The 23,098-nt window shown below is 49.7% G+C and overlaps 4 protein-coding genes across 4 annotated transcripts; all 4 read right to left on the reverse strand.

Moving 5' to 3' along the window:
* Positions 1 to 4,778: 4,778 nt before the first annotated feature.
* LOC138646171 (histone H2A type 1) lies at positions 4,779 to 5,171 on the reverse strand. The gene has a single exon (XM_069735635.1). The coding sequence runs from the start codon at positions 5,169 to 5,171 to the stop codon at positions 4,779 to 4,781; it is 393 nt and encodes a 130-aa protein (XP_069591736.1).
* Positions 5,172 to 7,026: 1,855 nt separating this feature from the next.
* LOC138646025 (histone H2B 1.1) lies at positions 7,027 to 7,436 on the reverse strand. The gene has a single exon (XM_069735501.1). The coding sequence runs from the start codon at positions 7,405 to 7,407 to the stop codon at positions 7,027 to 7,029; it is 381 nt and encodes a 126-aa protein (XP_069591602.1). The 5' UTR covers positions 7,408 to 7,436.
* Positions 7,437 to 16,691: 9,255 nt separating this feature from the next.
* On the reverse strand, positions 16,692 to 17,084 carry LOC138646172 (histone H2A type 1). Its single transcript, XM_069735636.1, has one exon. The coding sequence runs from the start codon at positions 17,082 to 17,084 to the stop codon at positions 16,692 to 16,694; it is 393 nt and encodes a 130-aa protein (XP_069591737.1).
* A 1,861-nt stretch (positions 17,085 to 18,945) lies between these two features.
* Positions 18,946 to 19,355, reverse strand: LOC138646026 (histone H2B 1.1). Its single transcript, XM_069735502.1, has one exon. The coding sequence runs from the start codon at positions 19,324 to 19,326 to the stop codon at positions 18,946 to 18,948; it is 381 nt and encodes a 126-aa protein (XP_069591603.1). The 5' UTR covers positions 19,327 to 19,355.
* Between the last annotated feature and the right edge of the window lie 3,743 nt (positions 19,356 to 23,098).

Here is a 23,098-nt window from a genome sequence, read left to right on the forward strand (position 1 = left end):
ATTTTTGCAGCACTGGTCCACTAGAGCTATGGGTACGCTACACACCCTGAAAATGTGTGGTTGATAGCCACAAACAGGGCTGAGCAGAGACTCCCCAAAGTGACCCTGCCCATTGAAGTCTATGGTGCGCAAGGTCACTGCTCAGCCCGATTTGGGTCTGTCGACCACAAATTCTCAGGGTGTGTAGAGGAACACTTTAAGAGTGTGTGGTAATTTTTTTCAGAATGTTTTGGGTCAACCGGGGCATTTTTTGGTGGGGCACAACGTTTGGGTTGCCCTCAAAAGCCCCCCAAAGTTTTACACCACACCTCCTTTGCTACATATCGAAGTATTGGCAATGCTGATGAGTATACTGGACCCCGCGATCACTTGGCTGGATGTGGGAATGTGCAGAGGAAAAATGAGGATAATGAACGGGATTACAGCAGCACCCCACATGCGGATGGTGGTGCCGAGAAAATCTAGTACATCAGCCTCATTCTGGAGAGGTGCTGACATGAAGGATTGATCAGCTCTCCGTGAGAGAGAGCGAGAAAGAAAGAGAGAGAGAAAGCCTGATGTGACGCTACCGGGTCTCGGGTGGGGGAAGTCGCCGGTTCTGTAAAGCGAGTGTGTAGTGGGGGTCAGCACACACACGGCGACTAAGGAGTTAAATGGAGGCGGATATTCCTGTATCTGGGATTGGTCGGCGCCTGCGGATGTCTCTCGCTCATTGGCTGATTACAGATCCGTTGATGGTTTTGAATTTCCCGCTCAATATCTGTTCTTTGTCCGTCGGATTATTACCGGCCCCTCTGCTGGAGCGGCGATCGCCGATAATACCGGGTCCTGTCCTCCCAGCTGTCTGCCCCCAAACACGGGGATCGGTTTGCTTATCGGTTGCCATTAATATTCTGGGGAGGTTATAATAGTCTTCAGAGGCGCCTTCCATCCGAAACATTAGTGTCCAGGACGTGGTCATCACATAGGAGTCTCCGTACCCGGTACACAGGGCGTCCGTCTATCCAGCTGCCTCAGACAGCCACATTCCCTGTGAATATTCGCTGCCCCCTGTTCAGTATAACATCAAGTAGCAGAATCAACACATTCATCTCACGGCAGGACTGTAGTAACCGCATCACTCCGGGGTTTGTACTGTGTGCATAGAGGGGCCTCCGGGAGGCAGTGTGCGGATATATCCCCCATAAATCTGTGAGGTTTGAGATCAATAAGAAGAAACCGCATCACCCGAAGTTTGCGGTGCCGGCTCTAGTATGGAAAGACGGGGAGGAAAATAAGAGGGGAGAGTATAGAAGACACGTCCCAGGCTGTGACCGATACTACAGGCAGCCGCACGGGGGATATTGTGCCCTGCAGAGACGCTGCGCCCGATACTAATCAGCGCCCAATAAAAGCAGGATCTTAGGACAACATCTTAACAGATTTAGAAAACGCCGGGAGTTGCTCCGTTATTAGAGCTGTAGAGGGATCTGCTTGGGAAAACCAGGTTAGTCTTTCTAGGTCAAAATATTGGAAAAGACCCTAGTCCCAGATCACACACTGCGGGCACATCCCAGAATCTGGATAATGCGGTTTCATTCCTTCGACCGGGAACCCACAGCATTAGTGGCTCAGTAAAGGTTCTAAACGATATATTAACTTTATAACCACCAGGAACCAGAGCGCAGGAATAGGAAGGTGCAGCCTCTCACTGAGATGTGGGTGGCTCTGAAAAGAGCCTTTGGGTTGTGAAGACAGAAGAGAACACAATTAACCTCCGAAGCCGTAGAGAGTGCGGCCCTGGCGCTTGAGCGCGTACACCACGTCCATGGCGGTGACGGTCTTCCTCTTGGCGTGCTCGGTGTAGGTGACGGCGTCACGGATCACGTTCTCCAGGAAGACTTTCAGGACACCGCGAGTCTCCTCATAGATGAGGCCAGAGATGCGCTTGACGCCTCCTCTGCGAGCTAGACGGCGGATGGCAGGCTTGGTGATGCCCTGGATGTTATCACGGAGCACCTTCCTGTGCCGCTTGGCGCCGCCCTTCCCGAGACCTTTTCCTCCTTTGCCGCGACCAGACATCTTCTGCAGTCAGTGAGCAAAAACTGATTCCTGGACAGCACGGACTGCTCCTTTATATGGAGGAAGAATGGACCAGAGAGAGAACTGCAGAGATGACGCACTTCCGGGACGGGTCTTCCAGAATCTACATTTGCCCCTCCCTTCCTCTGCTGATTGGCTGACCACAGAACTGTTGGGACGTTTGAGTTTCCCGCTCATTGGTCATATTCTGCAATTATCTTCCCAGCTTGTATTTTATGCAATTTCTTTCCCTTGTGACTAAAGATATCCCACATATTTTCATCACCGTTCCAGATCATCGTGGTTCATACCATCCACAATGTATGATGCCCCCACTTATCCCGCACACAGTATGCTGCCCCCAAAGTTATCCTCCACATAGTATGATGCCCCCTACACAGCAAGATAACCACACAGTAGGATGCCCCCACAGTTACTGTTTAAGGGTATGATATCCCCAGTTACTCCGAAAACAGTATGATGCCCTAAGTTACCCCCCCCCCCCCCCCAACACACACACAGGAAATATGATGCACCCACAGTTACACCCTATACAATGTGATACCCCCAGAGCGACCCATCCTCAGTGTAATGTAATGATTAACAATTGTTCATGTTATGGTGAAAGTCTTCCATTAATGGAGATTTGGAAGGGTGAAAGAAGCAAGAGAAATTAGAAGAGATATTTCATCAGATCAACATCTGGTGATTAAATGTTCATTTTTGCCATTACCTCATGTACAAATCACAAACCAGAGAGACACATTTTTATGCAGTTTTTTATATATCATGTTATGCTTTAGTAATGCAAAATCACATGACTGGGCCTTTAATTGTAAAGTACAAATTATTAGGGTTTTTTTTGCTTCTTTTTCATTGTTTGTCTTAATGTGAAAACTGTACTGGCAGCAAAAGGGTTAAAAAACCAGTGTAACAGAAAAATGATCCCTACTACATTGCCCTCTATAGTGCCAGAGGCATTTACTCTCTTACAACCAGGACTTACTTCTTAGGCGTTAGGGCAGTGAACCCATTAAATGCTGCAGGTCAGTTACTGAGTAGCTGTATGATGGCTCCTGGGTCCCAGTAGGGCACTGTATGAAATACCAGGTCGGATCCACTGCCAATTACAGCACAAAGCCATTTTTGGCAGTGAAATCTGATTAAGAAAAGTCCCTTCAACATCCACACCAGTAGCAATATGCATCGTGCATCCCCCCATAAAGTGGTTTTGACGTCCTGCAGCAGTGACAGGGGAGTCTAGCGAAGATAATCGCTGTTTTTCGGCAAGGAACATTCCATGTTATCCAAATCAATTTTCTTTATGACCCCAGTGGCCCATTCTGGTGGGCGCTCCTGCCGGCCCCAACAACGTCCCCGCCTGCCATTTGCGTTTCTTTTATCGTGTGCTCCAGCCAGTCTCTTCCATGCTGTTCGGAGGGATCAGTGTCCCCATTGCAGTTTGGGCTACACAGCGAGAAGGATTTCACAAGCCTTTAATGCCACTGGCCGGTCACAGTCACACAGACAAGTCAATAAGGCCGGAAAAAGCCCGACTCTTTCACATGTAACCAGAGCGTCGGAGATGGAACCTGAGCTTCTGCTAGATGGCAGCCCTATAGTGTAAGGGCACGTTAGGGACGGCCCCATCTCCAATATTTGTGACATATACACATATAGGAATCCTTAGCCAAACAGTAAACACCTTTACCAAAGTCACGGTTTGTTTAGAAGTCCGACAGCCGAGCAGGTGCGTTTGGAGGTCTGGCAGCAGGGCAGCGCATTTCGAGATCCAACAGCTGTGGAGGTGCGTTTCAAGATCCGACAGCCAACGAAGAGTATTTCGATGTCCGACAGCCGGGTAGATGTGCTTCGAGGTCCAGCAGCCGCGGCGGAGTGATTCGAGGTCCTGTCACGTAGATATATATCCAGTTAGTGCAGTGTACGGGGGAACACAGGTGTTGGTTCTGCCCCGTATATATATATTTACAGTGTATACATTGTTTGCGGTGTATAGGGAACACAGCGCTACCGGGGCCTGGGGTGAAGGTGCCGCATCTTTGGATACTCTGATGAGAGATCAGCTGGAACACGGAAAATAAGAAGTTAAATGGAGGAGACACGTCTGTGTACCTGATGTACGTAGATGTCTCTCCTCCATTTAACGTCCTATTTTCAAGGCTGAGCTTTCCCAAGGCTGCCCGCTCATTGTCTTATCACATGATCCTTTGGGGGATTTGAGTTTCCCGCTCATAATCTCTGGAGGATTATTACCGGTCACTGCCGATAGCGGAGATCACAATCCGGTCACACCCGGAACAGCGCGGAGTCCTGTCCTCCAGAGCCGCCGCACACGGGATCGTCCTCCGAGAGAAGGCGCCGTCACTGATGTGGAGGAGAATCACCCGCCCGGTCCCCTTACTGCGGGACCTGCTAACTACATGTAGACCTCAGCGCGGAGTATCAGACACTAATGAGGGGACATTTCCTGCGAGCTTGGCAGACGACACTCCCACCTGAGGGGTCTGAGACTTCATGTGGGATTGACCCATTCATCTCCTATTATTCTGTGGATATGTGCACCAACAATGGCGGCAATGGTGTATGTACCATCAGCCTCATGTGAGGACCCCGAGATAGGCGGCGCCGGCTCTTGTGGTGACGGTGTGGGTGGCTCTTAGAAGAGCCTTTGGTTTTGTAGAGATTGGCGGCAGCGCTCACTTGCTCTTGCTCGCCTTGCTGCTCTCGGTCTTCTTGGGCAGCAGCACGGCCTGGATGTTGGGCAGGACGCCCCCCTGGGCAATGGTCACACCACCCAGCAGCCTGTTCAGCTCCTCGTCATTGCGCACCGCCAGCTGCAGGTGACGGGGGATGATGCGGGTCTTCTTGTTGTCCCGGGCAGCATTGCCGGCCAATTCCAGGATCTCAGCGGTCAGATACTCCAGCACAGCGGCCAGATAGACCGGAGCGCCGGCGCCGACTCTCTCAGCGTAGTTGCCCTTGCGGAGAAGCCTGTGCACACGGCCGACTGGGAACTGCAGTCCTGCCCGGGATGAGCGGGTCTTGGCCTTAGCTCGGACCTTTCCTCCTTGTTTGCCGCGTCCAGACATGATAGCGATAACGTCAGATAACAACTAAAGACAGAAAATCGTGTGGAGAAGAGACTGTGCTGTGTGGCCTTATATAGTCTGCTGCTCCGCCCTCCTCTCCTGTCATTGGATGACTCTGAAGCTGGCCAATGGGGAAGAGTCTTGAGGAACCGCCAATGAGCTGCCGAGGGCGGAGCTTATTATTGCTCCTTGCTCAAATTAGTTTCTCACCCAATAGAAAACGTTCGCTTTGGACCGAATAGATAAGGGGTGAAAACAGATATTTGTCTTGGAGCAGAAGGAAGTGCAGAAATATTCTGTTGATTTGTAGTTTGCACTTGTTGAATTTGTGTCTACTATCAGCCATAAATTGCACTGACAGTCTGGTGGGTGAGGGGTTAATCCCTGTCAGTGCTTCTCCTCCGCTCCATCTGCACAGGAGGCGGCTCCTCACTCACCCGCTTATTACCCTGTGCAGATTCCCTGTGGTGTCCGCGCTGATCCTATCACAGCCTGACTGAGACAAGTCTCCTATGTTCTGCCCGGAGCCTGATGTGACGCTGCCGGGTCCCGGGTGGGGGAAGTCGCCGCTTCTGTATTGTATGATACAATATTGTTCTGCTCCAGGAAGACATCCAGGCCTCTCTTGAACCCCTCGACTGAGTTCGCCATCACCACCTCCTCAGGCAAGCAATTCCAGATTCTCACCGCCCTAACAGTAAAGAATCCTCTTCTATGTTGGTGGAAAAACCTTCTCTCCTCCAGACGCAAAGAATGCCCCCTTGTGCCCGTGGCCTTGGTATAAACCTTGGTATAAACAGATCCTCAGCGAGATATTTCTATTGTCCCCTTATATACTTATACATGGTTATTAGATCGCCCCTCAGTCGTCTTTTTCTAGACTAAATAATCCTAATTTCGCTAATCTATCTGGGTATTGTAGTTCTCAATAGAATTGTAGTTCTCAATACCCAGATAGTGGTAATGTTCTGAGCAGGGACACTCCGCAATCTTCTACACATGATCGTACATTTCCCATCACAGAGGGATCTGCTGGGAAGGGCAGAATTGGTCTTCCCTGAAATGTCTCTTGTAGGATACGTCCCTGACCAGTATATCGTCTGCACAGTACTGATTGTGACGGGAAAGGGACGATCTGATCGTCTCCAGGTCAGGCACACGGGCACATCACAGCATGTGGAGAACACGAATCAGTCTCTATATCTATGAGTGGAAACAGGAGCGAATACTGCACCGCTAACCTGGAAATCTGCAGACTCCTGTGTGGGATGTAAGAGAGCAATGATCGCTCAACACAAGCAGATTTCCCGATATCGGTCCTGGGAGCACGTGTCATATGAAGACAAAGGACGGAAAAAAGCGGGAACTTTAAACTTTTTACCATTGGAAACATTAGCTCCTCCCTCTGCTGATTGGCTGAACACAGGACGGTTAGGGGGGTTTGAATTTCCCGCCGCTTCTAAATGTAATGACGTCATTTACACTGTAAAAAGAATTCAATTAGGCTCTAGATCAACTCCACCGACCACCACAAATGGCTCCTGTTAACGGAGAAAGGAGAGTAATGAACGAGACCCCAGAATGCCGAGATCTGTGCAGCAAGGGGTTAAATAAGTCCCTGAATACACATCAACTCACTGAGCAATGCCCAGATTATTCCTGAGGTTTTCTCACTATCTCCCTCGTCATCAGACGCAGAGCCCCGGGCGGTGCGAGCAGACACCTCGGGGAGACGGGAGAGGACACCGGAGCAGTGTGGGTGGCTCTTATAGTGAGGGTGTAGGTGGCTCTTATAGGGAGGGTGTGGGTGGCTCTTAGAAGAGCCTTTGGGGTGAGGAGCGGAGCACGGAGCCGATCACTTGGCGCTGGTGTACTTGGTGACGGCCTTGGTGCCCTCGGACACGGCGTGCTTGGCCAGCTCTCCGGGCAGCAGCAGGCGCACGGCGGTCTGGATCTCCCGGGAGGTGATGGTGGAGCGCTTGTTGTAGTGAGCCAGGCGGGAGGCTTCCCCTGCGATGCGCTCGAAGATGTCGTTGACGAAGGAGTTCATGATGCCCATGGCCTTGGAGGAGATGCCGGTGTCGGGGTGGACCTGCTTCAGCACCTTGTACACGTAGATGGCGTAGCTCTCCTTCCTGCTCTTCCTCCGCTTCTTGCCGTCCTTCTTCTGAGTCTTGGTCACGGCTTTCTTGGAGCCCTTCTTGGGCGCAGGCGCAGACTTGGCAGGTTCAGGCATGATAACACCGGTCTCAGCACAAGTGAGCAGAATAATGATCCTGCTCCTCCAAGAGCGGAGGAATTTATAGCCCGGCCATGCAGATGAGCGCTGCTGTCAGACCGCCGTGCTATTGGGTGATGAAGTCATGTGACCAACGGGAACGTCAGACGCTCCGCCCACTGCAGCTGATTGGTGGTTCTCCAACTGATATTTCGCTTTTCAGCACCCTCCATATAGCGCTGTAAAACACGTATAATGCTGAATACATCTAAATAGTGCTGTGAAGCGCCATATACCGCAGTGCACCCTCATATAGTGCTCTATGTGTTAATGTAGCTCTGTTTACCCTTCATGTGCTGCAGTATACTCCAATATAGTGCTGCTATTCATCTGTATAGTGCAGAGTGCCCCCATATACTGCAACTTACTGACAAATGACTGTGCCACTTCCAGAGCTCGGCCGTCATGGCCCTGCAGGAGGCCAGCGAGGCTTATCTGCTGGGGAGTCTGGGGATGTACTAGATTTTCTCGGCACCACCATCCGCATGTGGGGTGCTGCTGTAATCCCGTTCATTATCCTCATTTTTCCTCTGCACATTCCCACATCCAGCCAAGTGATCGCGGGGTCCAGTATACTCATCAGCATTGCCAATACTTCGATATGTAGCAAAGAAGGAGTGGTGTAAAAATTTGGGGGGCATTTTGAGGGCAACCCAAACGTTGTGCCCCACCAAAAAATGTCCCGGTTGACCCAAAACATTCTGAAAAAAATTACCACACACTCTTATAGTGTTCCTCTACACACCCTGAGAATTTGTGGTCGACAGACCCAAACCGGGCTTAGCAGTGACCTTGCGCACCACAGACTTCAATGGGCAGGGTCACTTTGGGGAGTCTCTGCTCAGCCCAGTTTGTGGCTATCATCAACCCCAAATGTTCAGGGTGTGTAGCTCTAGTGGACCAGTGCTGTAAAAATTTAGGGGGCATTTTGAGATGACCCAAAACATATGCCCCTCCCCACCCCCAAACTTCTGAACAAATTACCCGACACTCTTGAATTGTTCCTCTACACACCCTGAACATTTGGGGTCGATGGGCACAAACTAGGCTGAGCAGTGACCCTGCGCGCGATAGGCTTCCATGGGCAGGGCAGCTTTGGGGGGTAACTGCTCAGCACAGATTGGGGCTATCGACTTCAAATTTTCATAGTGTGTAGAGGAATAATTCATGAGTGTGGGCTATTTTTTTTCTGAATACCTTGCTCTATATACTGTACACACTGCTCTAGATATTGTACACTGCTCTATATACTGTACACACTGCTCTATATATTGTATACTGCTCTATATACTGTACACTGATTTACATACTGTACCCTCTCCTGTATATACTGTACACACTGCTACTGTACACTCTGGTCTATATACTGTGTACTCTGCTGTATATACTGTACACACTGCTCTATATACTGTACGCTCTGGTCTATAATACTGTACACTGCTGTATATACTGTTCACACTGCTCTATATACTGTACACTGCTCTAAATACTGTACACACTGCTCTATATACTGTATATACTGTATATATACTGTATATATTGCTGTATATATACTGTATATATACTGTATATATTGCTGTATATACTGTACAATCTGTTGCACAGTCTGTATACACTGCTGTATATACTGCATACTCTGCTCTATATACTGTACACACGGCACTATGCTATACACTGCTCTATATACTGTACACTCTGGTCTATAAACTGGACACTGCTGTATATACTGTACTCTGCTTTATATACTGTACACACTGTTGTATATACTGTAGACTCTCCTCTATTATCTGTGACACTTATTACACTGCTGATCTGGGCTGTGCAGATGTGATGTTGTGCACTATATATACTATATACAGCTGTGTTCTCTGTGTAGACGCTGGATTTTGTGTCTCCGCTTTTCTCCCAATATTCCCCTTTTGCACAACAGTGGGGGTCACATACATGCATGAATATTTCCGTTTTCTCCCGAGATGTTCATGTGTTTGGTTGGGGAGTCGCGCTGTGCAGCTGTCGCCTCATCAGAGCTCTTCCCTCCATTACAGGCCGCAGCGGTCACAGCTTCACACTGGGTAAGACACGATATCAGGCAGGTGATTGCAATCAGCCCCCGATATGGATCATCTACTGATGTGGAACACGTGTCCCCCCAATACTCTGCACATACGGGGTAGAGTGATATCACAGGTCAGGGAGGTGGCAGTCAGCGGAGGCCGTCGCCTGTGTTACCCTTCTGGGTTCTCAGCAGCTCCAGCTGGTCCCCACATCGTACAATCAGCTTCCTGTGCGATAGACACTGGAGTAAAGATCCCTGTGATGGTGACAAGAGCCGGGAATAGGAGGAACGAGCTCCCGCAGCAGATTTATCTACCCGGACACACAGTGATGTGCAGATCGGGAGGACGGCGGCGATAATCTCCGCAATTTCTAGGCGTTTCCACTAGTGACGGCTACAAACGGTCGGTGGAGATGATGGAGAAGGAGAAGCGACGGAGGAATCGCGCTCTGCTGTCCGGTGTTAGCCGGTAAAGGGTTTTTATCCCGGGCAGGGAAGCACAAGGGGAGAGCGGAGCTTCACTACCTGCCAGCCCTTATGCCGAAGTGATCAGATTCTATTCTGTGTAATCCGCTCATGTAACCAATATTGGCGGAGGCTGCGGGGAGTTATAGATTTCATGTCTTATAAAAGCAGCTCAGCGGGTTATCGATTGTGCAGAGGTGTCAGTATGTGCATGTATATATGTGTATGTACATACCCCATACACCCTTGTATCATTTACCAAATAGTACCGTAACAATGAACAGCATCAGCGGTTCCAGCTCCATAATGCAAACAGGGGGCAGCACAATAAGATGGGGGCAAACACCAGTATATGTCAGGACTCGGGAGACTTAATGTTAGTCAGATAGGAGCTCTGCACTTCCGCAGCCATTTAATCTCATTCAATGAGCCACCACCTCCTCCCCGCAGAGCTGTATGATCAGTGCCACCACCTTCTCCCAACAGAGCTGTATGATCAGTGCCACCACCTCCTCCTCGCAGAGCTGTATGATCAGTGCCACCACCTCCTCCCCGCAGAGCTGTATGATCAGAGCAACCACCTTCTCCCCACAGAGCTGTATGATCAGTGCCATCACCCACTCCCCGCAGAGCTGTATGATCAGTGCCACCACCTCCTCGCAGAGCTGTATGATCAGTGCCACCACCTCCTCCCCACGGAACTGTATGATCAGTGCCACCGCCTCCTCCCCGCAGAGCTGTATGATCAGTGCCACCACCTCCTCCTCGCAGAGCTGTATGATCAGTGCCACCACCTCCTCCCCGCAGAGCTGTATGATCAGAGCAACCACCTTCTCCCCACAGAGCTGTATGATCAGTGCCATCACCCACTCCCCGCAGAGCTGTATGATCAGTGCCACCACCTCCTCGCAGAGCTGTATGATCAGTGCCACCACCTCCTCCCCACGGAACTGTATGATCAGTGCCACCGCCTCCTCCCCGCAGAGCTGTATGATCAGTGCCACCACCTCCTCCTCCCTGCAGAGCTGTATGATCAGTGCCACCACCTCCTCCTCCCTGCAGAGCTGTATGATCAGTGCCACCACCTCCTCCTCCCCGCAGAGCTGTATGATCAGTGCCACTACCTCCTCCCCGCAGAGCTGTATGATCAGAGCAACCACTTCCTCCCCAGCAGAGCTATATGATCAGTGCCACCACCTTCTCCCCACAGAGCTGTATGATCAGTGCCACCACCTTCTCCCCTTCATTGTCTGTTCTAGTTATATGGAGATAATGGTCCTTGTATGCAATGTCCAGTAATGATTCCCGAGAGCAGCAGACGCTCCCTGAGGACCCATCTATGCCCAGCAGAGGACACTCATAGCCAGAGACCGGTACCGGGAGTTCCCTCTCCTCACGCTGCAGAACAGCAGAGCGGGCTGGGGACTAGTGACCGGTGTCACCCGCACTCAGAGCAGCCTGCAGCTGAAGGAGGAATCCCCCCTAACAAGGAATGTGCCAGTGACACCCTGACAGCGGAGAAAGGACAGGCAGAACACGCAGCAGCCGGGACTCTCCTCGCTGCGAGCTCCGGTACACAGAGGGGGGCAGGAAGTTCCGGGCTCAGGAGACGGGGACATCACCTGCCATGGGGTGTAAGGGGATGATCTGTAGCGCTGCATCTAATTATTGGGGGAAGCTCATTATCACTTACCAGACGCATTCAGGTGACATTAATGAGCCGCAGGCAGCGAGGCCGCCGAGTACTGTCCTCAATGGGGAGCAGCATTATAACAATGAGAATAACTTGCCCCCACTGTGATTTTCTTGTTATACGAATTGACGGTTTACTTTATTTTAATAACACTTGTATTGCAAATGACAGAGATCATAAAACTTAGATATAACCTGTTTCTTCATATGAAGATTTACATTCACAGAACATTTATTATCTTCCCGTAGAAGATAATGACAACAGCTTAGATGGATAAAACCATAAGCAATGGAGAAAGAACACAGAGAAAGAATTCCAAAACCTGTCATTCCTCAGTTGCTGGAGCTGTAGAATGATGGGCTGCACAGATTTTAGAGGATCATCTCTTCATTGTAATAGCTGAATCATTGGAATAGTGATATCCAGCAGGAGACATATGTCAGGACTAATAGTAACAATGCAACAATGAGGCAGACTGAGGTGTGCACTGACTTGCAGAGAAGCAGCAGTAGTCTGAAGAAGCTGACAATTAAGAACAGCTGTGTACAACCATCTCCTATCTGTAAGCCGCTAGGAAATTAATTGTTAAACACTTATCTGCTTTTGGAGGCAAAAAAAGACGCTAAATGCTCCTGAGTAACCTCATATCTTGTATTTTACTAACATGTTTTTCTTTTCCCTTATTTAGGCTATTCAATTTTAGTTACCATATTACATTTCTCCTGTAACTCTGACCTGCTTGGACTGTTGTCTTTTCCTACACTTTTATCATATTTGATCCTTTTTCTTACCCTATTAAAATTTATATTTACCGTCCCTCTTTTATTTATGTCTGATATAAAACTGTTTGTGTGTATTGATTATACTTTAAAAAACAAAAAAAACTACAAATCGCTCTGAGTTCAGTGGCTTTTTATTCCAGCTCTTGCTCCATGGATCGTCCGATACTTTGTGGTCTCGTATTAATTGAAGTTTATGATTCTCACTTTGTTTCTCCAAAGAAAACATTTATTTATTAAATGACTCCACGGTGATTTGGAAGGTGATTACAGGAGATTGCTGTTGGTGGACTTTATATCACATCACAAGAAGCTGCGGAAACTACAACAAGCGGGAAATTCAAAATTCCTACCCGCCCTGTGTGCAGCCAATCTGCAGAGGAAGGGGAGGGGCTAACGTTAACCGTTTAGGAACGTGGAGTTCCCGCTGAGTGGCTGATGAATTTTCCGTTTTTTGTCTTTCTGTAGTTTCAGGACGATCAGATGTCCGAAAAGTGTTTGTGTGGAGCGATCAATGGTCACTTGTGTCCCATACAGGAGTTTATATATTTCCAGGATCAAGGGAGAAGTATCCGCTTTCTATAATAGAAGGTGCAGAACTTTGCGACTATAGTGACTCCATCAGACCAGCAATATTCAGTGCAGGGAATATACAGAAACGAGGTCATGCAGATTAGAAACAATCTTAAAATTGGGGTGGGGAGTCTAAAATGCTGATTAATGTTATCTAGGGAAACCTACTATAGAACTGTAAACTCCTGCAGTGAGAAGAATAACAGGAAATATCGCAGAGTAGATGGGCGCCCTGTATGGTCACATATGAGCATTCTTGCCGCATCCAGTCCCATCACACATCAATATCTTTGCGGATTATTCTAGTATTGGTCCTGATCAGGGCGCACAGGGAAGAGGGGATGAGATTATTACATTTCCGCATATATGTATTTACTCCCCCACACACTGCAGACTGAGCCGCGAGTGACCCAGAGACCAGATGTTACCGAGCACAAGTGATCCCTCCGGGCATAATTATATGTGAGGAATGAGCTCGTCTTGAGGGAGGATTTAGTGGCTCTGAAAAGAGCCTTTGTGTTGTGGTCGGTGCCGGGGCAGATCTAAGCTCTCTCCCCACGGATCCGGCGGGCTTGGGAAAACCAGGTTTGTCTTTCTAGGTCAAAATATTGGAAAAGACTCTGGTCCCAGATCACACACTGCGGGCACATCCCAGAATCTGGATAATGCGGCTTCATTCCTTCGACCGGGAACCCACAGCATTAGTGGCTCAGTAAAGGTTCTAAACGATATATTAACTTTAAAACCACCAGGAACAAGAGCGCAGGAATAGGAAGGTGCAGCCTCTCACTGAGATGTGGGTGGCTCTGAAAAGAGCCTTTGGGTTGTGAGGACAGAAGAGAACACAATTAACCTCCGAAGCCGTAGAGAGTGCGGCCCTGGCGCTTGAGCGCGTACACCACGTCCATGGCGGTGACGGTCTTCCTCTTGGCGTGCTCGGTGTAGGTGACGGCGTCACGGATCACGTTCTCCAGGAAGACTTTCAGGACACCGCGAGTCTCCTCATAGATGAGGCCAGAGATGCGCTTGACGCCTCCTCTGCGAGCTAGACGGCGGATGGCAGGCTTGGTGATGCCCTGGATGTTATCACGGAGCACCTTCCTGTGCCGCTTGGCGCCGCCCTTCCCGAGACCTTTTCCTCCTTTGCCGCGACCAGACATCTTCTGCAGTCAGTGAGCAAAAACTGATTCCTGGACAGCACGGACTGCTCCTTTATATGGAGGAAGAATGGACCAGAGAGAGAACTGCAGAGATGACGCACTTCCGGGACGGGTCTTCCAGAATCTACATTTGCCCCTCCCTTCCTCTGCTGATTGGCTGACCACAGAACTGTTGGGACGTTTGAGTTTCCCGCTCATTGGTCATATTCTGCAATTATCTTCCCAGCTTGTATTTTATGCAATTTCTTTCCCTTGTGACTAAAGATATCCCACATATTTTCATCACCGTTCCAGATCATCGTGGTTCATACCATCCACAATGTATGATGCCCCCACTTATCCCGCACACAGTATGCTGTGATACCCCCAGAGCGACCCATCCTCAGTGTAATGTAATGATTAACAATTGTTCATGTTATGGTGAAAGTCTTCCATTAATGGAGATTTGGAAGGGTGAAAGAAGCAAGAGAAATTAGAAGAGATATTTCATCAGATCAACATCTGGTGATTAAATGTTCATTTTTGCCATTACCTCATGTACAAATCACAAACCAGAGAGACACATTTTTATGCAGTTTTTTATATATCATGTTATGCTTTAGTAATGCAAAATCACATGACTGGGCCTTTAATTGTAAAGTACAAATTATTAGGGGTTTTTTTGCTTCTTTTTCATTGTTTGTCTTAATGTGAAAACTGTACTGGCAGCAAAAGGGTTAAAAAACCAGTGTAACAGAAAAATGATCCCTACTACATTGCCCTCTATAGTGCCAGAGGCATTTACTCTCTTACAACCAGGACTTACTTCTTAGGCGTTAGGGCAGTGAACCCATTAAATGCTGCAGGTCAGTTACTGAGTAGCTGTATGATGGCTCCTGGGTCCCAGTAGGGCACTGTATGAAATACCAGGTCGGATCCACTGCCAATTACAGCACAAAGCCATTTTTGGCAGTGAAATCTGATTAAGAAAAGTCCCTTCAACATCCACACCAGTAGCAATATGCATCGTGCATCCCCCCATAAAGTGGTTTTGACGTCCTGCAGCAGTGACAGGGGAGTCTAGCGAAGATAATCGCTGTTTTTCGGCAAGGAACATTCCATGTTATCCAAATCAATTTTCTTTATGACCCCAGTGGCCCATTCTGGTGGGCGCTCCTGCCGGCCCCAACAACGTCCCCGCCTGCCATTTGCGTTTCTTTTATCGTGTGCTCCAGCCAGTCTCTTCCATGCTGTTCGGAGGGATCAGTGTCACCATTGCAGTTTGGGCTACACAGCGAGAAGGATTTCACAAGCCTTTAATGCCACTGGCCGGTCACAGTCACACAGACAAGTCAATAAGGCCGGAAAAAGCCCGACTCTTTCACATGTAACCAGAGCGTCGGAGATGGAACCTGAGCTTCTGCTAGATGGCAGCCCTATAGTGTAAGGGCACGTTAGGGACGGCCCCATCTCCAATATTTGTGACATATACACATATAGGAATCCTTAGCCAAACAGTAAACACCTTTACCAAAGTCACGGTTTGTTTAGAAGTCCGACAGCCGAGCAGGTGCGTTTGGAGGTCTGGCAGCAGGGCAGCGCATTTCGAGATCCAACAGCTGTGGAGGTGCGTTTCAAGATCCGACAGCCAACGAAGAGTATTTCGATGTCCGACAGCCGGGTAGATGTGCTTCGAGGTCCAGCAGCCGCGGCGGAGTGATTCGAGGTCCTGTCACGTAGATATATATCCAGTTAGTGCAGTGTACGGGGGAACACAGGTGTTGGTTCTGCCCCGTATATATATATTTACAGTGTATACATTGTTTGCGGTGTATAGGGAACACAGCGCTACCGGGGCCTGGGGTGAAGGTGCCGCATCTTTGGATACTCTGATGAGAGATCAGCTGGAACACGGAAAATAAGAAGTTAAATGGAGGAGACACGTCTGTGTACCTGATGTACGTAGATGTCTCTCCTCCATTTAACGTCCTATTTTCAAGGCTGAGCTTTCCCAAGGCTGCCCGCTCATTGTCTTATCACATGATCCTTTGGGGGATTTGAGTTTCCCGCTCATAATCTCTGGAGGATTATTACCGGTCACTGCCGATAGCGGAGATCACAATCCGGTCACACCCGGAACAGCGCGGAGTCCTGTCCTCCAGAGCCGCCGCACACGGGATCGTCCTCCGAGAGAAGGCGCCGTCACTGATGTGGAGGAGAATCACCCGCCCGGTCCCCTTACTGCGGGACCTGCTAACTACATGTAGACCTCAGCGCGGAGTATCAGACACTAATGAGGGGACATTTCCTGCGAGCTTGGCAGACGACACTCCCACCTGAGGGGTCTGAGACTTCATGTGGGATTGACCCATTCATCTCCTATTATTCTGTGGATATGTGCACCAACAATGGCGGCAATGGTGTATGTACCATCAGCCTCATGTGAGGACCCCGAGATAGGCGGCGCCGGCTCTTGTGGTGACGGTGTGGGTGGCTCTTAGAAGAGCCTTTGGTTTTGTAGACATTGGCGGCAGCGCTCACTTGCTCTTGCTCGCCTTGCTGCTCTCGGTCTTCTTGGGCAGCAGCACGGCCTGGATGTTGGGCAGGACGCCCCCCTGGGCAATGGTCACACCACCCAGCAGCCTGTTCAGCTCCTCGTCATTGCGCACCGCCAGCTGCAGGTGACGGGGGATGATGCGGGTCTTCTTGTTGTCCCGGGCAGCATTGCCGGCCAATTCCAGGATCTCAGCGGTCAGATACTCCAGCACAGCGGCCAGATAGACCGGAGCGCCGGCGCCGACTCTCTCAGCGTAGTTGCCCTTGCGGAGAAGCCTGTGCACACGGCCGACTGGGAACTGCAGTCCTGCCCGGGATGAGCGGGTCTTGGCCTTAGCTCGGACCTTTCCTCCTTGTTTGCCGCGTCCAGACATGATAGCGATAACGTCAGATAACAACTAAAGACAGAAAATCGTGTGGAGAAGAGACTGTGCTGTGTGGCCTTATATAGTCTGCTGCTCCGCCCTCCTCTCCTGTCATTGGATGACTCTGAAGCTGGCCAATGGGGAAGAGTCTTGAGGAACCGCCAATGAGCTGCCGAGGGCGGAGCTTATTATTGCTCCTTGCTCAAATTAGTTTCTCACCCAATAGAAAACGTTCGCTTTGGACCGAATAGATAAGGGGTGAAAACAGATATTTGTCTTGGAGCAGAAGGAAGTGCAGAAATATTCTGTTGATTTGTAGTTTGCACTTGTTGAATTTGTGTCTACTATCAGCCATAAATTGCACTGACAGTCTGGTGGGTGAGGGGTTAATCCCTGTCAGTGCTTCTCCTCCGCTCCATCTGCACAGGAGGCGGCTCCTCACTCACCCGCTTATTACCCTGTGCAGATTCCCTGTGGTGTCCGCGCTGATCCTATCACAGCCTGACTGAGACAAGTCTCCTATGTTCTGCCCGGAGCCTGATGTGACGCTGCCGGGTCCCGGGTGGGGGAAGTCGCCGCTTCTGTATTGTATGATACAATATTGTTCTGCTCCAGGAAGACATCCAGGCCTCTCTTGAACCCCTCGACTGAGTTCGCCATCACCACCTCCTCAGGCAAGCAATTCCAGATTCTCACCGCCCTAACAGTAAAGAATCCTCTTCTATGTTGGTGGAAAAACCTTCTCTCCTCCAGACGCAAAGAATGCCCCCTTGTGCCCGTGGCCTTGGTATAAACCTTGGTATAAACAGATCCTCAGCGAGATATTTCTATTGTCCCCTTATATACTTATACATGGTTATTAGATCGCCCCTCAGTCGTCTTTTTCTAGACTAAATAATCCTAATTTCGCTAATCTATCTGGGTATTGTAGTTCTCAATACCCAGATAGTGGTAATGTTCTGAGCAGGGACACTCCGCAATCTTCTACACATGATCGTACATTTCCCATCACAGAGGGATCTGCTGGGAAGGGCAGAATTGGTCTTCCCTGAAATGTCTCTTGTAGGATACGTCCCTGACCAGTATATCGTCTGCACAGTACTGATTGTGACGGGAAAGGGACGATCTGATCGTCTCCAGGTCAGGCACACGGGCACATCACAGCATGTGGAGAACACGAATCAGTCTCTATATCTATGAGTGGAAACAGGAGCGAATACTGCACCGCTAACCTGGAAATCTGCAGACTCCTGTGTGGGATGTAAGAGAGCAATGATCGCTCAACACAAGCAGATTTCCCGATATCGGTCCTGGGAGCACGTGTCATATGAAGACAAAGGACGGAAAAAAGCGGGAACTTTAAACTTTTTACCATTGGAAACATTAGCTCCTCCCTCTGCTGATTGGCTGAACACAGGACGGTTAGGGGGGTTTGAATTTCCCGCCGCTTCTAAATGTAATGACGTCATTTACACTGTAAAAAGAATTCAATTAGGCTCTAGATCAACTCCACCGACCACCACAAATGGCTCCTGTTAACGGAGAAAGGAGAGTAATGAACGAGACCCCAGAATGCCGAGATCTGTGCAGCAAGGGGTTAAATAAGTCCCTGAATACACATCAACTCACTGAGCAATGCCCAGATTATTCCTGAGGTTTTCTCACCATCTCCCTCGTCATCAGACGCAGAGCCCCGGGCGGTGCGAGCAGACACCTCGGGGAGACGGGAGAGGACACCGGAGCAGTGTGGGTGGCTCTTATAGTGAGGGTGTAGGTGGCTCTTATAGGGAGGGTGTAGGTGGCTCTTATAGGGAGAGTGTGGGTGGCTCTTAGAAGAGCCTTTGGGGTGAGGAGCGGAGCACGGAGCCGATCACTTGGCGCTGGTGTACTTGGTGACGGCCTTGGTGCCCTCGGACACGGCGTGCTTGGCCAGCTCTCCGGGCAGCAGCAGGCGCACGGCGGTCTGGATCTCCCGGGAGGTGATGGTGGAGCGCTTGTTGTAGTGAGCCAGGCGGGAGGCTTCCCCTGCGATGCGCTCGAAGATGTCGTTGACGAAGGAGTTCATGATGCCCATGGCCTTGGAGGAGATGCCGGTGTCGGGGTGGACCTGCTTCAGCACCTTGTACACGTAGATGGCGTAGCTCTCCTTCCTGCTCTTCCTCCGCTTCTTGCCGTCCTTCTTCTGAGTCTTGGTCACGGCTTTCTTGGAGCCCTTCTTGGGCGCAGGCGCAGACTTGGCAGGTTCAGGCATGATAACACCGGTCTCAGCACAAGTGAGCAGAATAATGATCCTGCTCCTCCAAGAGCGGAGGAATTTATAGCCCGGCCATGCAGATGAGCGCTGCTGTCAGACCGCCGTGCTATTGGGTGATGAAGTCATGTGACCAACGGGAACGGGAACGGGAACTGCAGCTGATTGGTGGTTCTCCAACTGATATTTCGCTTTTCAGCACCCTCCATATAGCGCTGTAAAACACGTATAATGCTGAATACATCTAAATAGTGCTGTGAAGCGCCATATACCGCAGTGCACCCTCATATAGTGCTCTATGTGTTAATGTAGCTCTGTTTACCCTTCATGTGCTGCAGTATACTCCAATATAGTGCTGCTATTCATCTGTATAGTGCAGAGTGCCCCCATATACTGCAACTTACTGACAAATGACTGTGCCACTTCCAGAGCTCGGCCGTCATGGCCCTGCAGGAGGCCAGCGAGGCTTATCTGCTGGGGAGTCTGGGGATGTACTAGATTTTCTCGGCACCACCATCCGCATGTGGGGTGCTGCTGTAATCCCGTTCATTATCCTCATTTTTCCTCTGCACATTCCCACATCCAGCCAAGTGATCGCGGGGTCCAGTATACTCATCAGCATTGCCAATACTTCGATATGTAGCAAAGAAGGAGTGGTGTAAAAATTTGGGGGGCATTTTGAGGGCAACCCAAACGTTGTGCCCCACCAAAAAATGTCCCGGTTGACCCAAAACATTCTGAAAAAAATTACCACACACTCTTATAGTGTTCCTCTACACACCCTGAGAATTTGTGGTCGACAGACCCAAACCGGGCTTAGCAGTGACCTTGCGCACCACAGACTTCAATGGGCAGGGTCACTTTGGGGAGTCTCTGCTCAGCCCAGTTTGTGGCTATCATCAACCCCAAATGTTCAGGGTGTGTAGCTCTAGTGGACCAGTGCTGTAAAAATTTAGGGGGCATTTTGAGATGACCCAAAACATATGCCCCTCCCCACCCCCAAACTTCTGAACAAATTACCCGACACTCTTGAATTGTTCCTCTACACACCCTGAACATTTGGGGTCGATGGGCACAAACTAGGCTGAGCAGTGACCCTGCGCGCGATAGGCTTCCATGGGCAGGGCAGCTTTGGGGGGTAACTGCTCAGCACAGATTGGGGCTATCGACTTCAAATTTTCATAGTGTGTAGAGGAATAATTCATGAGTGTGGGCTATTTTTTTTCTGAATACCTTGCTCTATATACTGTACACACTGCTCTAGATATTGTACACTGCTCTATATACTGTACACACTGCTCTATATATTGTATACTGCTCTATATACTGTACACTGATTTACATACTGTACCCTCTCCTGTATATACTGTACACACTGCTACTGTACACTCTGGTCTATATACTGTGTACTCTGCTGTATATACTGTACACACTGCTCTATATACTGTACGCTCTGGTCTATAATACTGTACACTGCTGTATATACTGTTCACACTGCTCTATATACTGTACACTGCTCTAAATACTGTACACACTGCTCTATATACTGTATATACTGTATATATACTGTATATATTGCTGTATATATACTGTATATATACTGTATATATTGCTGTATATACTGTACAACCTGTTGCACAGTCTGTATACACTGCTGTATATACTGCATACTCTGCTCTATATACTGTACACACGGCACTATGCTATACACTGCTCTATATACTGTACACTCTGGTCTATAAACTGGACACTGCTGTATATACTGTACTCTGCTTTATATACTGTACACACTGTTGTATATACTGTAGACTCTCCTCTATTATCTGTGACACTTATTACACTGCTGATCTGGGCTGTGCAGATGTGATGTTGTGCACTATATATACTATATACAGCTGTGTTCTCTGTGTAGACGCTGGATTTTGTGTCTCCGCTTTTCTCCCAATATTCCCCTTTTGCACAACAGTGGGGGTCACATACATGCATGAATATTTCCGTTTTCTCCCGAGATGTTCATGTGTTTGGTTGGGGAGTCGCGCTGTGCAGCTGTCGCCTCATCAGAGCTCTTCCCTCCATTACAGGCCGCAGCGGTCACAGCTTCACACTGGGTAAGACACGATATCAGGCAGGTGATTGCAATCAGCCCCCGATATGGATCATCTACTGATGTGGAACACGTGTCCCCCCAATACTCTGCACATACAGGGTAGAGTGATATCACAGGTCAGGGAGGTGGCAGTCAGCGGAGGCCGTCGCCTGTGTTACCCTTCTGGGTTCTCAGCAGCTCCAGCTGGTCCCCACATCGTACAATCAGCTTCCTGTGCGATAGACACTGGAGTAAAGATCCCTGTGATGGTGACAAGAGCCGGGAATAGGAGGAACGAGCTCCCGCAGCAGATTTATCTACCCGGACACACAGTGATGTGCAGATCGGGAGGACGGCGGCGATAATCTCCGCAATTTCTAGGCGTTTCCACTAGTGACGGCTACAAACGGTCGGTGGAGATGATGGAGAAGGAGAAGCGACGGAGGAATCGCGCTCTGCTGTCCGGTGTTAGCCGGTAAAGGGTTTTTATCCCGGGCAGGGAAGCACAAGGGGAGAGCGGAGCTTCACTACCTGCCAGCCCTTATGCCGAAGTGATCAGATTCTATTCTGTGTAATCCGCTCATGTAACCAATATTGGCGGAGGCTGCGGGGAGTTATAGATTTCATGTCTTATAAAAGCAGCTCAGCGGGTTATCGATTGTGCAGAGGTGTCAGTATGTGCATGTATATATGTGTATGTACATACCCCATACACCCTTGTATCATTTACCAAATAGTACCGTAACAATGAACAGCATCAGCGGTTCCAGCTCCATAATGCAAACAGGGGGCAGCACAATAAGATGGGGGCAAACACCAGTATATGTCAGGACTCGGGAGACTTAATGTTAGTCAGATAGGAGCTCTGCACTTCCGCAGCCATTTAATCTCATTCAATGAGCCACCACCTCCTCCCCGCAGAGCTGTATGATCAGTGCCACCACCTTCTCCCAACAGAGCTGTATGATCAGTGCCACCACCTCCTCCTCGCAGAGCTGTATGATCAGTGCCACCACCTCCTCCCCGCAGAGCTGTATGATCAGAGCAACCACCTTCTCCCCACAGAGCTGTATGATCAGTGCCATCACCCACTCCCCGCAGAGCTGTATGATCAGTGCCACCACCTCCTCGCAGAGCTGTATGATCAGTGCCACCACCTCCTCCCCACGGAACTGTATGATCAGTGCCACCGCCTCCTCCCCGCAGAGCTGTATGATCAGTGCCACCACCTCCTCCTCGCAGAGCTGTATGATCAGTGCCACCACCTCCTCCCCGCAGAGCTGTATGATCAGAGCAACCACCTTCTCCCCACAGAGCTGTATGATCAGTGCCATCACCCACTCCCCGCAGAGCTGTATGATCAGTGCCACCACCTCCTCGCAGAGCTGTATGATCAGTGCCACCACCTCCTCCCCACGGAACTGTATGATCAGTGCCACCGCCTCCTCCCCGCAGAGCTGTATGATCAGTGCCACCACCTCCTCCTCCCTGCAGAGCTGTATGATCAGTGCCACCACCTCCTCCTCCCTGCAGAGCTGTATGATCAGTGCCACCACCTCCTCCTCCCCGCAGAGCTGTATGATCAGTGCCACTACCTCCTCCCCGCAGAGCTGTATGATCAGAGCAACCACTTCCTCCCCAGCAGAGCTATATGATCAGTGCCACCACCTTCTCCCCACAGAGCTG

This window comes from Ranitomeya imitator, chromosome 7 (genome assembly GCF_032444005.1).
Source record: "Ranitomeya imitator isolate aRanImi1 chromosome 7, aRanImi1.pri, whole genome shotgun sequence".
Lineage (NCBI taxonomy): Eukaryota > Metazoa > Chordata > Amphibia > Anura > Dendrobatidae > Ranitomeya > Ranitomeya imitator.

Excerpts from the sequence above, each read along its gene's own strand:
- LOC138646172 (XM_069735636.1), bottom strand. The coding sequence starts at position 17,084 with ATGTCTGGACGCGGCAAACAAGGAGGAAAGGTCCGAGCTAAGGCCAAG.
- LOC138646026 (XM_069735502.1), bottom strand. The coding sequence starts at position 19,326 with ATGCCTGAACCTGCCAAGTCTGCGCCTGCGCCCAAGAAGGGCTCCAAG.
- LOC138646171 (XM_069735635.1), bottom strand. The coding sequence starts at position 5,171 with ATGTCTGGACGCGGCAAACAAGGAGGAAAGGTCCGAGCTAAGGCCAAG.
- LOC138646025 (XM_069735501.1), bottom strand. The coding sequence starts at position 7,407 with ATGCCTGAACCTGCCAAGTCTGCGCCTGCGCCCAAGAAGGGCTCCAAG.